Source organism: Geotrypetes seraphini, chromosome 4 (assembly GCF_902459505.1).
Source record: "Geotrypetes seraphini chromosome 4, aGeoSer1.1, whole genome shotgun sequence".
NCBI lineage: Eukaryota > Metazoa > Chordata > Amphibia > Gymnophiona > Dermophiidae > Geotrypetes > Geotrypetes seraphini.
Genome location: NC_047087.1, coordinates 123,001,919 through 123,017,178, shown reverse-complemented (window position 1 = coordinate 123,017,178; position 15,260 = coordinate 123,001,919). Strand labels below are relative to the sequence as shown.

The 15,260-nt window shown below is 42.5% G+C and overlaps 1 protein-coding gene across 2 annotated transcripts in view; it reads right to left on the bottom strand.

Annotated features, from left to right (window-relative positions):
* MAB21L3 (mab-21 like 3) overlaps positions 1-15,260 on the bottom strand; it is a 72,484-nt gene that overhangs the window by 35,871 nt on the left and 21,353 nt on the right. For both annotated transcript variants that reach the window (XM_033941559.1, XM_033941558.1), the window contains exons 3-4: positions 10,391-10,531; positions 5,312-5,603 (exon numbers count right to left, since the gene is read on the bottom strand). In XM_033941559.1, coding sequence (XP_033797450.1) covers positions 5,312-5,603; positions 10,391-10,531 — 433 coding nt within the window. The remainder of the gene's footprint in view (positions 1-5,311; positions 5,604-10,390; positions 10,532-15,260) is intronic.

The following is a 15,260-nucleotide window of genomic DNA, read 5'->3' as shown; positions in this document are numbered from 1 at the left end:
GGACTAACTGGGGGGTGGAAATGGGCCCGGAGTTTGCTCAGCAGAATTTCCCAGATCACCTCTTCCTCTCAACACATTGACACGCTGCCACCACCACCACTAGGAACACCTCACCAGGTAGGCCAGCAATGTTATAAACTTTATAAAACACATTATTATATTTTCTTATAAAGCACATATTTTAACTGAACTCTCTGACATCCTCAGCCTTGCCATTCACAAAAATAGAAGGAAGAAAAGTTCCCATTTCCTGCTGTCTCATGTTCCCGGCCTATACAATATTTTTCTTCTGCAGAGTGCAGACCCTTCAAAAATCTGACCAAATCCTCATTTCACTTGCATTATAAAGTACCGAGGATGCCATCTCTCCCCAATCCCAGGTCCTAAAGTCTAAGACAGTAGCGCAAACTAGTACTGCCAGATTCAGGAAAAAAAATTTCGATTCGATTCAGCCTATTGAATTGGTTTATCGATTCGATTTTCCTGCCCAATTGGGTGTTTTTTTCAAACATCCTGGTGGGTTTATTTTATAGCTTTTTCACCCACCCTTTGGCTTCTCCTAACCACACTGGCGCTGTGGTGTAAATAAAATAAAGAAACAAAAAGGATTTTTCTTCTCTCTGTTAAATCCTAGCTCATGTTTGCGGTCTAACACCAGCTCTGGCAGAATACACATTTCAAATCTGACATATTGTAATCACAAAACAGAAAATAAAATTAGTTTTTCTACCTTTTTGTTGTCTGGTTATTTTTCAAATCTTGTTGGTCCAAGGCTCTGGTTGTCTTCTGATAACTTGCTTGCCAGGGACTCCTTCTTTCTTCTTTCTACGTGGTAACCATTCATCTGCCATCTCTGTCCTCCCCTTCCATTTCCCTTCCCTCCCCCGGATGTCTGGCATCTTTCTTTTTTTTGTCTCCCTCCACAGATCCACCTTTTCTTAACTACCCTTTCATCCAGCAGCTCTCCCTCCTTCCCCACCACCCCAGGGTCCACCATCTCTCCCTTTCTTTTCCCAACTACCCTCCTAACCATTATCTCTATCCCCCCTCCACACCATCCCTTGTGTCCAATTTCTCTCCCTTTCTGTTCCTTCCCTCCCTAAAACCCATATCCATCACCTCTCTCTCTCTCCTCTATTTTCAGACTTATTATTTCTTCCCACCCAAAGTCCGGCATATGCACGTCTCTTTGAACCCCTCCCCTCCGTGTACTTCTACACCAGGGCCCCCCTCCCCTGAAGGCCTGTCCCCTCCTTAAAGGTCTGCATCCCACCCCTGAAGGCCTGTCCCCCCCCTGAAGGCCTGCCCCCCTGAAGGCCTCTCCCACCCCTTGAAGGCCTGCACCCCCCCTTGAAGGCCTTCACCCCCCCTGAAGGCCTGCTCCCCCCCTTGAAGGCCTGCACCACCCCCCCGAAGGCCTGCATCCCCCCGAAGGCCTACACCCCCCTCAAAAGCCTGTCCCCCCCCCTTGAAGGCCTGCCTGCCTGTTCCCCTTGAAGGCCTGCCCCCCCTGAAGGCCTTTCCCCCCCTTGAAGGCCTGCACCCCCCTTGAAGGCCTACACCTCCCTCGAAGGCCTACCCCCCCTGAAGGCCTGCCCCCCCTTGAAGGCTTGCCTGCCTGTTCCCCTTGAAGGCCTGCCCCCTGAAGGCCTTTCCCCCCTTGAAGGCCTGCACCCCTCCAAAGGCCTACACCCCCCTTGAAGGCCTGCCCCCCCTGAAGGCCTGCCTCCCCATGAAGGCCTGCACCCCCCCTGAAGACCTACACCCCCCTCGAAGTCCTGTTCCCCCTCAAAGGCCTGTCCCCCCCCGAAGGCCTGCAACCCCCCCGACGGCCTGTCACCCCCCCCCCCGAAGGCCTGCCTGTCCCCCTTGAAGGCCTGTCTCCCCCCCCCCTCCACTAGGTCTGCCTGCCCGCCCCACCCTGAAGGCCTGTTGCCACCCCCCACTACCTCGAAGGACCGCTCGGACCCACCACCACCACCACCACCATGAAGCACTGCTCATTCCCCCGGCCTCCCCGCTTCATTTCCCTGGGGAAACAGCCTGCAGCAAGATCGCGCGATGCCAGCGATCTTTGCCTTGCTTCGGCTGTTTCCTCCGCCGCGGTCCCGCCCCTCCTCTGATGTCAGAGGAGGGGCGGGACCGTGGCGGAGGAAACAGCCGAAGCAGGCAAAGATCGCTGGCATCGCGCGATCTTGCTGCAGGCTGTTTCCAGACGCGACACCCGGTGCAGGGGGGGGAACCGGACCGGATCAAGAGCACCCCCTCAGGGCTTGGCACCCGGGGCGGACCGCCCCCCACTTGGTACGCCACTGGTAGGATGTACAGAAAGATTTTATAAAACATTGCTAGCTTTGTTCCTTACCACATTTCTGCAAAGCACTCATACATTTTCAAAACTATAGACATATGATGTTTTCCCCTAAGCACCTTACACCACACAGCTTGGGAGAGTTAGGTCCAGGGATTCCAAAGTTATAAAATAAAAACAAAAAATCAAACCAGAGAGAGTATAAGCTATTAGTCAATTCTCACATAAAAATATATAATTCACTAGAGAATTAGTACAGAGATACCTTAAATAAAAAGTTTATATGAATGTGCTCAGTGAAGTGAACAAATCAAATAGCCATAGGGAGGCCGAAGAAAGTTCAACATCATCGCACATGCCCTGCCTGCCTCCATATCTGAAAAATCACTTGTATGATATATCCACAAGAGAGTGAAAAAGTATGTATATAAGCAAAAAGTAACACTTATCTCTGTCCTTATAGATTCCCACAGTTCATTCGGCAGGGAGCACGTTGTATTAGATGATGAAAACCTCAACCAGCTGGCAAAAAAAATCATCAATGTGTGTGATCCCCAAATTATTCCATAGTGAAAATCAAAAACAAAATCCACCGTTTAAAATCCAAGTCAATCAGAGATACGAAATGAATCCATAACTCAGTTTCCCCAACACAGATCATGTTTCCATGAGTTCTTTCTCAAGAGGAAAAAGTGCAGTGGAAAGTAGAAACTACACACTACCAAGTTCAGTGACTAAATCTCCATGGGACCCAGCCTTGAGAGCACTTTTGAGTGTTATAATTTGAACTTTTCTTCAGCCTACCTATGACTATTTGATTTGTTCACTTCACTAATATTTTTATTTAAGGTATCTCTGAACTAATTCTCTAGTGAATTAAAAAATGAAAACACACAATGAAATACATACAATGAGGAGTCCAGTATCGAAGAGCTGCAGAACTGCACAGGGTGGGTTTCCAATTTGAGGCCCATCTGAGTATTGCCTCTGTGTTCTAGTGGCTAAGGAGGAGGAAATAGAGGTTGCAAGTCTGGTACACAGCCACAGCTGTCACCTTGGACTTCCTGAGAATAAGAGGCCTCTCCCCATATATGAAAAATAAGAATCAGGGGCTGCCAGTCTGGTCCAGAGTGGTCTTCTGAGACACAGTAGCCATACAGAGGAGGAAGAAGAGAATGTTAATGAGATCTGATTCCTGTCCCCAGAGTAGAGAAACAGAGTGATACTGCTGATGAAGAAAGGATTGAAGTTGGAGAGTGGTGGATCTGGTGAGCGTTGGAGTGTGGGGGGGTGAGTGGGGTGGGGGGTCCAAGTCCTGGGTAAATCCTGACCTGCCTAATCCTAATGGGGGCACTGGGAACAGGAGCATAAGCTAGAGTGGGTGGAGAAGAAAATACTTTTAAGCGTTGACCCATAGCAACTGAAGGAAGGGAATTTGAAAGGGGAGTATAGAAATTTGCCTTAAAGACTGACCATTACCTAAGAGTATATAAAAAAGAGACTGGTCTGATATGAGGCAGCCAAAGACTGTAACTATTTTGAATGCTAATGATATTTTTGCAATTACCTTGCTTTGCTTATATGGACTCTCTGCCTTATTATTTTCCTAGAACTGATACTGCATATACATTCATTTTGGGAGGATTAAATAAATGGATACTTTTATTATAAAAACCCACCGGCCACCCTTAGCTATTTATATTAAGGGATATTAGTATGCCTGTAAAGATCCTTTATGTTTAGCAAATAACCAGCCATCAGGGGACAATTTATTGTTTTGTGGATAGTTTTTAAGGGGATTCCACGTTTTTGCTACAGACACAACTACAATAGTGGTGTTATCTGCCTCTGGGGTTGTCCTCATCCTCAGCTTGTCGGGGATGATGTGAAATGACAAACAATAAGGGTCCCAAAAGGTAAAACAAAACAAAAGATACTGTTGGTAATGGAGAACCTTAGAGTGAGCGAATAACAGTCACTGCTGCAATGACAAGGTGGAAAAAAAAGCCTCAGAGTAAAGTGGCAGCCTAATTCACAGTAAGTGTAGTACTGCCATAAAGTCAGTCACAGGCAAAAAAAAAACCCCAACCCTCCAACCATTTACTCATAAACCTTGCAGCCTAGCAGAAACACTCACTGAATGGACTTTTACCCAGCTATATATTTAGATTGCTTCAATTTTGCTACTAGAAAACACTTGCGTGTGATACGACTTTTTGATTTTCCATCTGTAAAGAGATGTGTTTGCAAACGATTTTTTAGTAAAACTTTGGCATATTTGGCAACAATGTGGGACAAACAAGTTAGTCCTTATTATCATCTCAACCTCTTACCTAGTCTTTAGAAAATCGTTGAAAACCCACTTGTTTGGTAAATATTTTGATTAGGTAATTTATTATGATCATACTACATATGATTAGTATCTCTTAGCTGTTAATTGCATTAAACTGCAAGATAGCTGTGGTATATAAGAATTTATGTAATGTAATATAACTACCAGGTAAAGGATAAAGGGTACACATGAGGAGACTTATCTAGTATGATTCTGTAAATCTGAGCTCTTTATAGCAATAATTTTTCCAACTGCTGCCCCTTAACTCTGAGGCTTTTTTCCTCCACCTTGTTGTAATTGCAGCAGTGGCTGCTTTTCACTCACTCTAAAGTTCTCCATTACCAACAGTATCTTTTGTTATGTATTAATTGTTGATGTGAAATTGCCACTTTCTCATGTAAGTGCGACGCCTCCATTTGGAAACTGCAGGGTTTGTAGTGTTCATTTTCTTCAACTTGTATATTTGTAAAATGGCTGCTCCCACGGCACATACAGCCAAACACATGTACACACTCACAGCTGTTTGTCAACATAAACTTTTTAAAAATACCAGTGGAACTGAGCACATCCCAACCCGGATATCTTCATTCCGATTTCTACGTTCTATGTAACGTAGGGCTCCATCAACTCACTGCTCTGCCTCCATGCTAGCACCAACAGTAACTTACGGGAGAGATTGCACGATGTAATTGATGTCTCCAGCAGTGTTTGGAAGACCCCCAAGACCTTGGCAGGAACAATGTCACCTTCCACATTGACATCAGCCTCACACCACTGCCATGACCTTTTCAAAAACTGTTCCATTTCCAGCCACTGGTGCAACTTTTCTGGGCCCATGACGGGTGAGATCAGCTTGGTACCATTCAGAGTGTAGTAGCGCCAGCGCCTCTTCTTGTGCTGCTTGTACCCTGCTAGGCCACACAGAGGAACTGTGATGAGTAAATGAGTAGGCGTCAAAACCTAGAAAAATTCAAAAAAGCCTTAGCAACAAGGTACAGTCACATGGCAACAAACCGCATTACTCTTAATACAATGAGTTGATATTCTGTAACTGAAACCCATAAGTGAGAATACCAATACGATAGGTACTCTAGCTGATGGATAGTTTCCATTAACTCAAAAGATGGCCTGGAGTTCTGGCAATGGCTAGGAAACGCTTTATCAATATAATGCCAAGTCCTGAATTGAATTTTTAATAAGACACCTTCTAGCTAGGTTAAAACTTAAATGCACCCAAGTTAGTGCAAGACATTTTGGCAGAGATGCTGGGAGGGAGTGGACACAGCTTGTTATCAGCAGCAGATAAGCCTTCATTTCTATGGCCAACAACATACATGCTACCACATATATGCCATAGTTTGTAAGAGAATCAGTAACTCTGTGGTCCAAGTATGGAGGCATTGTCCAGGAATTAAAATAATACCTACTGATCAGCCAAGAAAAGTCAGGCTTCTTCACCTCAACTGAAGTATTTCCTTTTAGCTTTGAGCTAAAGAATAACATGGGGACAAAGTTTGTCTCTGTCTCCATCCCTGATCTGTCCCTGTGGGCTCTGTCCTCATCTGTACAAGCCTCAAACACTTATGATGTTATATTTAAAACTTGTATTATAGTATAAAAAAGGACAATATTCTGTATATCTGTTGTTTATAAATCACAAATAGAGACTTCCATTTCAATCTGGTTTTGGTACAACCTTCCCAAAGATTCAGTTGCCTGTGTTTTTACATCATCTGGAAAGATAATTGGATTGTCTTTCAGATGTGGGTGTAGAAGAGAACCAACACTATGTAGTGGATGGACAGAAAAATAAGTGTCTATTACATGTTGGAAATGCCCCTTGATGCAATATACTGTAGAAGGGTTTAAAACAGGTTTGGACAAGTTCCTGGAGGAAATGTCCATAGTCTGCTATTGGGATAGGTACAAGGGAAGCCAATGCTTGCCCTTAGAATGGTAGCATGGAATGTTGTTGCTGTTTGGGTTTTTGCCAGGTGCTTGTAACCTGGATTGGCCACTGTGGAAACAGGATACTAGGCTAGATGGACCATTGGTTTGACCCAGTATGGCTATTCTTATGTTCTTATTGTGACAGGGAAAAGCCCACAGACAGTAAAATACCTAAGCTGCAGGCTAATCCAAGCCCTGTCACTGCAAAAAAGCCCAGTAGCAATACCACTGAGCACAAAACTTATTTGCCCTTCGGGGAGAAGCCTGGGAAACAGCAGATAATCAAAAATAAGCCCCTCACATTCAATAACGTCAAAATAATATAATAATAAAAATGGAAAAGCAAAAAAGTATAAATGTCAGAAACAGACTTACAAAACTTTATTCAATTCAGAAATATTATAATATGAAAAGTATCATTAACTTAATAAGACTATTGTAAAATCAGTATAAAGATATATAAAAGACTCAAGCCCCACTAGCAAAAAATGTAAGCTTCATGATCATGAAAGAAAAAGGGATCCCAATGGCAAAAGTTTCCACCCTTTAAACACTATTAAATCTAAAAAATATCATCTATATAAACCAAGAAAAGTGCTCAGAAACAAAAGCATCAATAGTAGAATGAATAGATACAATTTTAAATGTATAAAACAAACATGTATGGTAGCATAACAGCTTAAAAGATGCAAAACCAATTACATTCAATAAGGAAGAAGGAAGGAGGGAGAATGAGTTAAGAATGAGTTAAGAAGAATGTTCATGACTCTGATTTAGAACTGCCCCTCTTGCTCGTGGGCTTCTTGACTGTGAACTTCTGGTGTACCCGTGGTGGACCCTTACCTTACGTCAAAGACTTTAGTATACAGGATTTTCAGTCCTAGGATTCTAAAGACTTTGTTTCTTTGGTTCTTTTTTTTGGACTTGCTTTGCTTTCAGGACATTTGCTTTAAACTTTTTTTGTTCAGATTCTGCCTGAACTTGTTTTCACTTTTTACCTGATTGAACTCTTTATTTTTGCACGATATTTTCACTTGATTGTCAGGTGACCCTTTCATGTGCTTTTTTTGCTTGTGTTTGCTCTGTCTGTAACTGTTATTGAATGTAATTGGTTTTGCATCTTTTAAGCTGTTATGCTACCATACATGTTTGTTTTATACATTTAAAATTGTATCTATTCATTCTACTATTGATGCTTTTGTTTCTGAGCACTTTTCTTGGTTTATATAGATGATATTTTTTAGATTTAATAGTGTTTAAAGGGTGGAAACTTTTGCCATTGGGATCCCTTTTTCTTTCATGATCATGAAGCTTACAGTTTTTGCTAGTGGGGCTTGAGTCTTTTATATATCTTTATGCTGATTTTACAATAGTCTTATTAAGTTAATGATACTTTTCATATTATAATATTTCTGAATTGAATAAAGTTTTGTAAATTGTTTACAAGTCTATTTCTGACATTTATACTTTTTTGCTTTTCCATTTTTATTATTATATTATTTTGACGTTATTGAATGTGAGGGGCTTATTTTTGATTCGACTAATTTCTGCCCTTCCTATTTGTATACTAATTTTTTCTCTCTTTTTCTTGGTTGTTTATAAACAGCAGATAATGCCAAAGCCCACAAACCCTAGTAAGAAGAAAGCACAGATTGGCGGTGGGGTGGAAATGGCTACACCTGATAATACAGCGGGAAAACATTAGCAAAGGCAAGCAGGCTGATCAAGGCTCAGCCAATCAGAGCCCTAGCAGGTGTAGGTAAAATGAGAGTCTTGAAGCCTGAGAAGAGGGACGTGACAGTACCAGTCATACTATTTTTCTTTGGCTTTCTGCTCTTGACCTTTTTCCTTACCTTACTCATGCTATGGATCACCCTTTCTTCTTGACATCCTAGCTTATATCCTTAATCGTTTGTGCAGAATTTCACTGTGATTTCCCTTACCTTTCATTCCACTTCTTCCCTTCCCCAACCTTTTTGTTTTTATTGTAACCTCCCCTTTCTTTATCCCCCTTGTACCTATTTCTGCTTGTATGTTGGTTGAACTTATGTTTTTGTTTATTGCCTCCCTTGTTACGCCTTTTTTAATTTTTGTTTTAATTTTCTTGTAATAATATATTATTATTGTAAACTGCTTAGACTAACTGTGGTTATATTTGCGATATATCAAATAAATTGAAACTTGAGAGACAGCCAATAACAAAACAGGCTCCACTAGCAAGCAGAGATTCCTATCTCAGCATTGAAGTCCAAGAGCAAAAACTCTTTGTTCTCAGCAGGTCAAGCCAGAAGCTGGAGGAGAGCTGGCCCAGGACAGCTGGCTGTAAACCCTTCCAAACCCAGGTTGCCAGAGAAGTCATACCAGGAGCCAACCCAAGCAGCAAGGGAAGAGGTAGACCTAGTTTCTGTAACTGGGGAGTGTGTTAATGAGCCAGACGGGATGTGTGTAAAGAGTGGAGAGGAATCTGATTTAATAAGCTTACCAGATGCTGAAGAAATGCAGTGGAAACAGGAGTCTGTAATATAGAGCTTGCCTATGTCAGTAGGAAGAATTCTGCTTTAGAACTACTAATAAACAAAGCTAAGACATTTTCCAAACATTTTAGTCTCAAGCCATAGAGGGAAGGGAAGGGAACTCTTTCTCCTTAATTAAAGCACAAGTTTAGCCATGCTAAGCCAGGAATTAAAAGCAGGCTATGAACTGTTTGTATAAACCATGGCTGAGGTGTGCTTAAAGACCACACAAGGAATCCAGAGTTTCTGGAATTGCTTATACAGAACCCAGAGGAGAACCTATATTTGTGAAACCTATATTATGAACTGTAGCTGAAAGTGGTAAAGTGAATTCTATTTTGTGACTTTGATTTCATGATCTTGAACTGACTTAGCATGAAGTGATAGCACCCACTGTTTGTTTTGCTCACATATCCATGTAATTGGGAGTGAATAAAGAAGTTTTATTTTTGAACCCAAGGTTTTGGGTTTTATTTTTAAATTGTGAAATTATCATTTTGACCACTCCAGAAACCGCTTGGCTGGGTACAGTGATGAGGATTGAGGCCTGCTTACTGTAGTAACAGTAAGATGCATGAGCAACTGGGCAGAATGTTGTAGATAGTAGGAGTCTGATCAGCAGACAAGACTCTTGCTGCCACATCAAAGGCAGACAAGACACAAATGATGTCATTTACAAGTGCTTCATTTAAATCCAAATGCAACTTTCTGCAGTTTTTTTTTAAACTATTGAATCCAATTGCTAATTTCTAAGATGCGTTACATTTTTACACATTGATACTAGCATTTTATAGATGCTTTTCTATCTAGTTGGACAAATCTGGTATAAGACTAGTCTCAAGCTTTTACAGAATGACATGGAAACTAAGTTTGTCCCTGTCCACTTCTCTACTTTAAACACAAAGGAAACATTCTCACACCATATTATGCCTTGCTACAGTATCATGCAAATGGAAGGGAGATGTAGATTAGGGAAAGACATTGCAGATCTGACTAGTTACTAGACAAGCAGAATTTGGACTGGCTAAAATCGGGTTTGGGGGGTTATTTTAAATGTATACTATACTGAAGATTTCAAGGAATGTCTATGATCAATAACCAAGAGACACAACTAGAAAGAAGCTAATTGGTTAGGTAAAGGAAATGACTGTGGTGATTATAGAGAGAGGCTTTTGGAAAGGATTGGTTAGGATGACTAGATCATTCTTATGTTCACTGGAGAGTTTCTGCATTTCTTGATCTATTTTTTTGCATGGTCCAACACAATAAGATGATTACCCTCACCTTGATGTTTTTATTGTGGGTGTCAGACTCAGAAATTGGTTGAAAACGTGCATCCTTGGTGCTAATTTCCTTGGTCAGTTGCTGGATTGTCTTCTCTACCTCCTCCACCACTCTAAAGACCAGGCAGTGCCTACAATCCATCTGCAGTGAATGAAGAGAATAAAGAAGAAATAAAGCTTTGCTTTCATGCTAAGGCAAAAAATTCTCATTCCAATAAATCCATGAAGTGAGATCTTCTCAACTGGCAGTGAGAATTTAAGTAGTCTGCCCTGAATATTAGAACATATAAACATAGGAAAAATTATACTGGTTTGACTGACAACCATCAAACCCAGCCACCTGCCTCCCATAGAGGCTAATCAGAGTCACAAGCAGGTCCCAAAAAGTAGATTCAATTTCTCATAGCTCTTTTAATGTAGGATTACCAGATTTTCTGTTTGGAAAATCCAGAACCCTAGACCCGCCCCCATCCTGCCCAGTTCCACCCAGTCCAGCCACAGCCCCACCCCCCGCTGCCTGCTCTATCAGATGCCCTCCTGCCCAACACGATGTGGAGGAAAGCTTTTCAAATCCTGGACAGACCCCCGGACATGTCCTCAAAAGGAGAACATGTCCGGGAAAAAGGAATAAATGATGGCATTCACAAGTCAACCTGACTAATAATTTTTATGGAAGTTTCTTCCAGAATCTTACCCAAGAGCCTTGACAACATCATCTAACAACAGATTCCACAGCTTATTTAAGCACTTTATGACCCCCCCCCAACCTTTCTATGATTTTCTTTCAGTCTGCTAGTAGGTGTATACCCTCTTGTTTTAGTGTTTGAAAGGTTAACTATTCCTTATTTAGGAGCCCTTTTACTAAAGCTCTTCATGTGTTAAATGCTTAGAAGCCTATTGGTATATAATGGCGCGCCAGACAATCATGCTCCGACATTTGCATGCAGGCCAAACGCACACCACCACCTGAAGCCGCTCTTAGGGGGTGTGGGGGGGAACCCACCATACACCAAAAAAGTCACACTCTCCTCCCGAAGACCGTCTCTTCCGCTCTGAGGGCGGGTGTGGGGGGGGAAACTCCCCCCCAACTACAATCGCCCTCTTGTTTGGGGGATGCTGACGCTGTTTGAATTTTAACTTTGCAAAAAAAAAACAACACAATTTGTGCCCTAAAAATCCTGAATTTTCCTGTGCGAACTTGTCTCTGTGTGCAAATGTTAGCGCGGCTTTGTTGGAGCGCTTTTGTCCTGCGCTCAAACGTCGGTGTACCAATGGCACACCTGGAATCTCTTCAGGGCACACCACTGTGCCAAGGCACACAGTTTGAGAGACACTGGTGTATAAGGCCATATAGGCCGGCAAGGCTCTATGCCTGCTTTATAAAGGGCACACCAAATGTCCAAAAGGAAGCAATACTGTAAACAATATCTTCAAAAAGCACTTCCAATAAATATAACAAATATTTCCATATCATTAAAAAATTTATTGTACAGGCCTTGAAATTTGATCACATCACGCCCATCCTGTGGGATTTACATTGGTTACCAATTGGTTCATTACATTACATTAGTGATTTCTATTCCACCAATACCTTGCGGTTCAAGGCGGATTACATTAAAAGTTTTCAGAGATTACATAAAAGTTTACAAGAATAGCATAAGAGATGTCATAAGAATTACCAAAGAGTTGTTGAGATCTTAATGTGATAAATGTTGGGTAATAAGAAAAAGATTTCTGAAAATCTATTCTAGATACACTATTTCAACCGGCTCACCTTTATCCACATGTGTATTCATACCTTCAAAGAAGTCAAGCAAATTAACTACTACACTTCTGATAGAACATGTGAGCCCTCCAAAACCCACCCAAAACCTGCTTTACCTACGTATACTGTAGGTGATACCTGCATGCAAATGGGCTATTAGTATGGTGTACAGTTGGGTACAGAAGGTTTTGGGTGGGTTTTGGAGGGTTCACCACACAATATAATAGGGTTATGGTGAAATGTGTATCTGTGACTTTTTATGTGAAGTTCACTGCAGTGCCCCCCTAGGGTGCCCTATTGCTCTTGTGTGGCCAGTCTACTAAAAATGCTGGCCCCCTCCTACATTCCAATGACTTATTTTGTGCGGGGGGGGGGGTACCTTTTCCTGAAAATAGTTCAAAAAGATCAACAAACTATGCATAAACACATCTAAGAAATGGCCATTTTCAAAATAAAGATACGTTTTCCTGTTTTGAAAATGGTCATATTCACTACTGGAGTTTTCGACATTTTCCGCAAAACAGCTAAAGTTGGAGTTAGATGTCATAATGAAAATCCACATCACTTATAAAAACTAACAAACAATTTTTAGAAAAAATGAATGATACACATGAGGAGTTTTAAGGTAAATGATTATAATTTTGGAAGGCAATAGAGTAAGTCTCTGTATATTGGGAGCTAGCCTTTTGCCTCATATATAATTACCACAGAACTCGAAAGATACTTTTCTCCAGAAAAATGTTAAAAAATGATATGGAAATATGTATGATATTTAATGAAAGTCATTTTCTAAAATTTTTTTTTTTTTTGGGGGGGGTTCCACCCTAAAGTTTCAGCACAATGAAGGGAAGGAAGCCAACTGTCCCTCTCACTGCACCGAGACTCCATTTCAACCTTCCATCTTCAGTGGGAAGCACCGCCCCCTTCTCCCCAGAGCCTGCTTGCTTATCTTCAACCCTTTAAAGCAGTGTTCTTCAACCTTTTTACACCCGTGGACCGGCAGAAATAAAATAATTATTTTGTGGACCGGCAAACTACTAGGACTAAAATTTTAAAACCCCGTTTACGCCCCATCTCCGCGAGCTCGGTCCCCGCAAACCATCTGATCCCATCTGCACAAGCCACAATTATGATTTTATATTGAACGTATTTTATTAAAGTATAAAAAGAAACAATATTCTGAACAATTGTGATTTTATAAATACAAATATATAGAGCACAGACCAACAAAACCCCTGTCTCCCCTCCCCTTCACATATATCCCCTCTACTATCAAGAAAACTGAACAAGCCAAGTTATTATAGAATGCTACATAGAAATATCATGCCTACAGAATACTGCAGTCCCCAGTTATGTCTCTAGCAGGATATATATTTCAAATCTGATATATTCTAATGACAAAATAGAAATAAAATTATTTTTTTCTACCTTTTGTTGTCTCTGGCTTCTGCTTTCATCTTCTTTTCCTTCCAGCATCTGCCCATTCCATCCAATGTCTGCCCTCTCCCCCTTCCATATGTATCTGATTTCTTTCTATGCCCCTCTTCCCTGTCCATCCTCATCTCTCCTTTTTACATCATTCATTCCAGCTTCACTGCCTTCTTCATTTTTATCTCTCCTACACCAGATCTAGCATCTTTATCCCTCTCTCATTTCTCTGCTGACCCCCTTTCCAGCATCAATGTCTCTCTACTTTCTCATTGCTCTCTCTCCCCTTTCTCTCATCTGATCTCTCCATTCCACCCTGACCCCCTTCCCCTCCTGTAATCTCCCTGCCAGCTGTTTCCTTCTTTTTTTCTTTCTCCCTACCCTCCTTCCTTTTTTTCCTTCTCCCTTCCCTCCTCCCTCTATCCAACATTAACTCTCTTCCCATCCCTTTTCCTCCTCCCCTCCCAGCAGCATCTCTCCTTCTTCTCCCTTCCCTCCTCCCTCTATCCAACATTAACTCTCTTCCCATCCCTTTCCCTCCTCCCCTCCCAGCAGCATCTCTCCTTCTTCTCCCTTCCCTCCTCCCTCTATCCAACATTAACTCTCTTCCCATATATTTCCCTCCTCCCCTTCCAGCAGCATCTCTCCTTCTTCTCCCTTCCCTCCTCCCTCTATCCAACATTAACTCTCTTCCCATATCTTTCCCTCCTCCCCTTCCAGCAGCATCTCTCCTTCTTCTCCCTTCCCTCCTCCCTCTATCCAACATTAACTCTCTTCCCATCCCTTTCCCTCCTCCCCTCCCAGCATCTCTCCTTCTTCTCCCTTCCCTCCTCCCTCTATCCAACATTAACTCTCTTCCCATATATTTCCCTCCTCCCCTTCCAGCAGCATCTCTCCTTCTTCTCCCTTCCCTCCTCCCTCTATCCAACATTAACTCTCTTCCCATATCTTTCCCTCCTCCCCTCCCAGCAGCATCTCTCCTTCTAATCCCTTCAAGTCCAATAACAGCTCTCCCTTTTCCAGCACCTTCCCAGCCTCCTATAGTGGCTTCCTCCCCTTCCAGCAGCTCTCGGTACTTGCCTGCAGGAAGTTGCCGGTAAATCACTGCCCTGGCAAATAGGAGAGCTGGTGGGAGGGGAGACAGCCACTGTGAAGGCTCTACAGGATCTTGTTCGCACACGCTGACCATCTCCCTCCACCTGCACCTGAATCTGCAGCTCTCTCCGTTCTTTTTTTTAGTTCAAAATTTTGTTCTAATCGCAACTTCCCCGCGGCCCTCTTCAGCAACTCGGCAGGGGCAGCGATCAACGCTGCCGACGTTGGGACCTTCACTCTCTGAGTCCCGCCTATTTTGTTTCAACTTCCTGTTTCCGAACAGGCGAGACTCAGAGAGGGAAGGCCCCGACGTTGGCAGCCTATCTTGATCGCCTGAGGCTGGGATGAACATTAGTCAGCAGGAACCGCAGTCGGCAGGAAATTTAACTGCCGACTTGATCTCACCGGCCCTGCGCGGACCGGCAGAAATTTTCTGCGGACCAACACTGGTCCGCGGACCGGCGGTTGAAGAACTGTGCTTTAAAGGACTCGGGGCTCCAGTGTTTTTTCTACCCTAAAGCTTCAGCACAGTGATTTTTGCTGAAACCGGTGTCTCATCTCATAAAGCAAACTCAATCAAGAA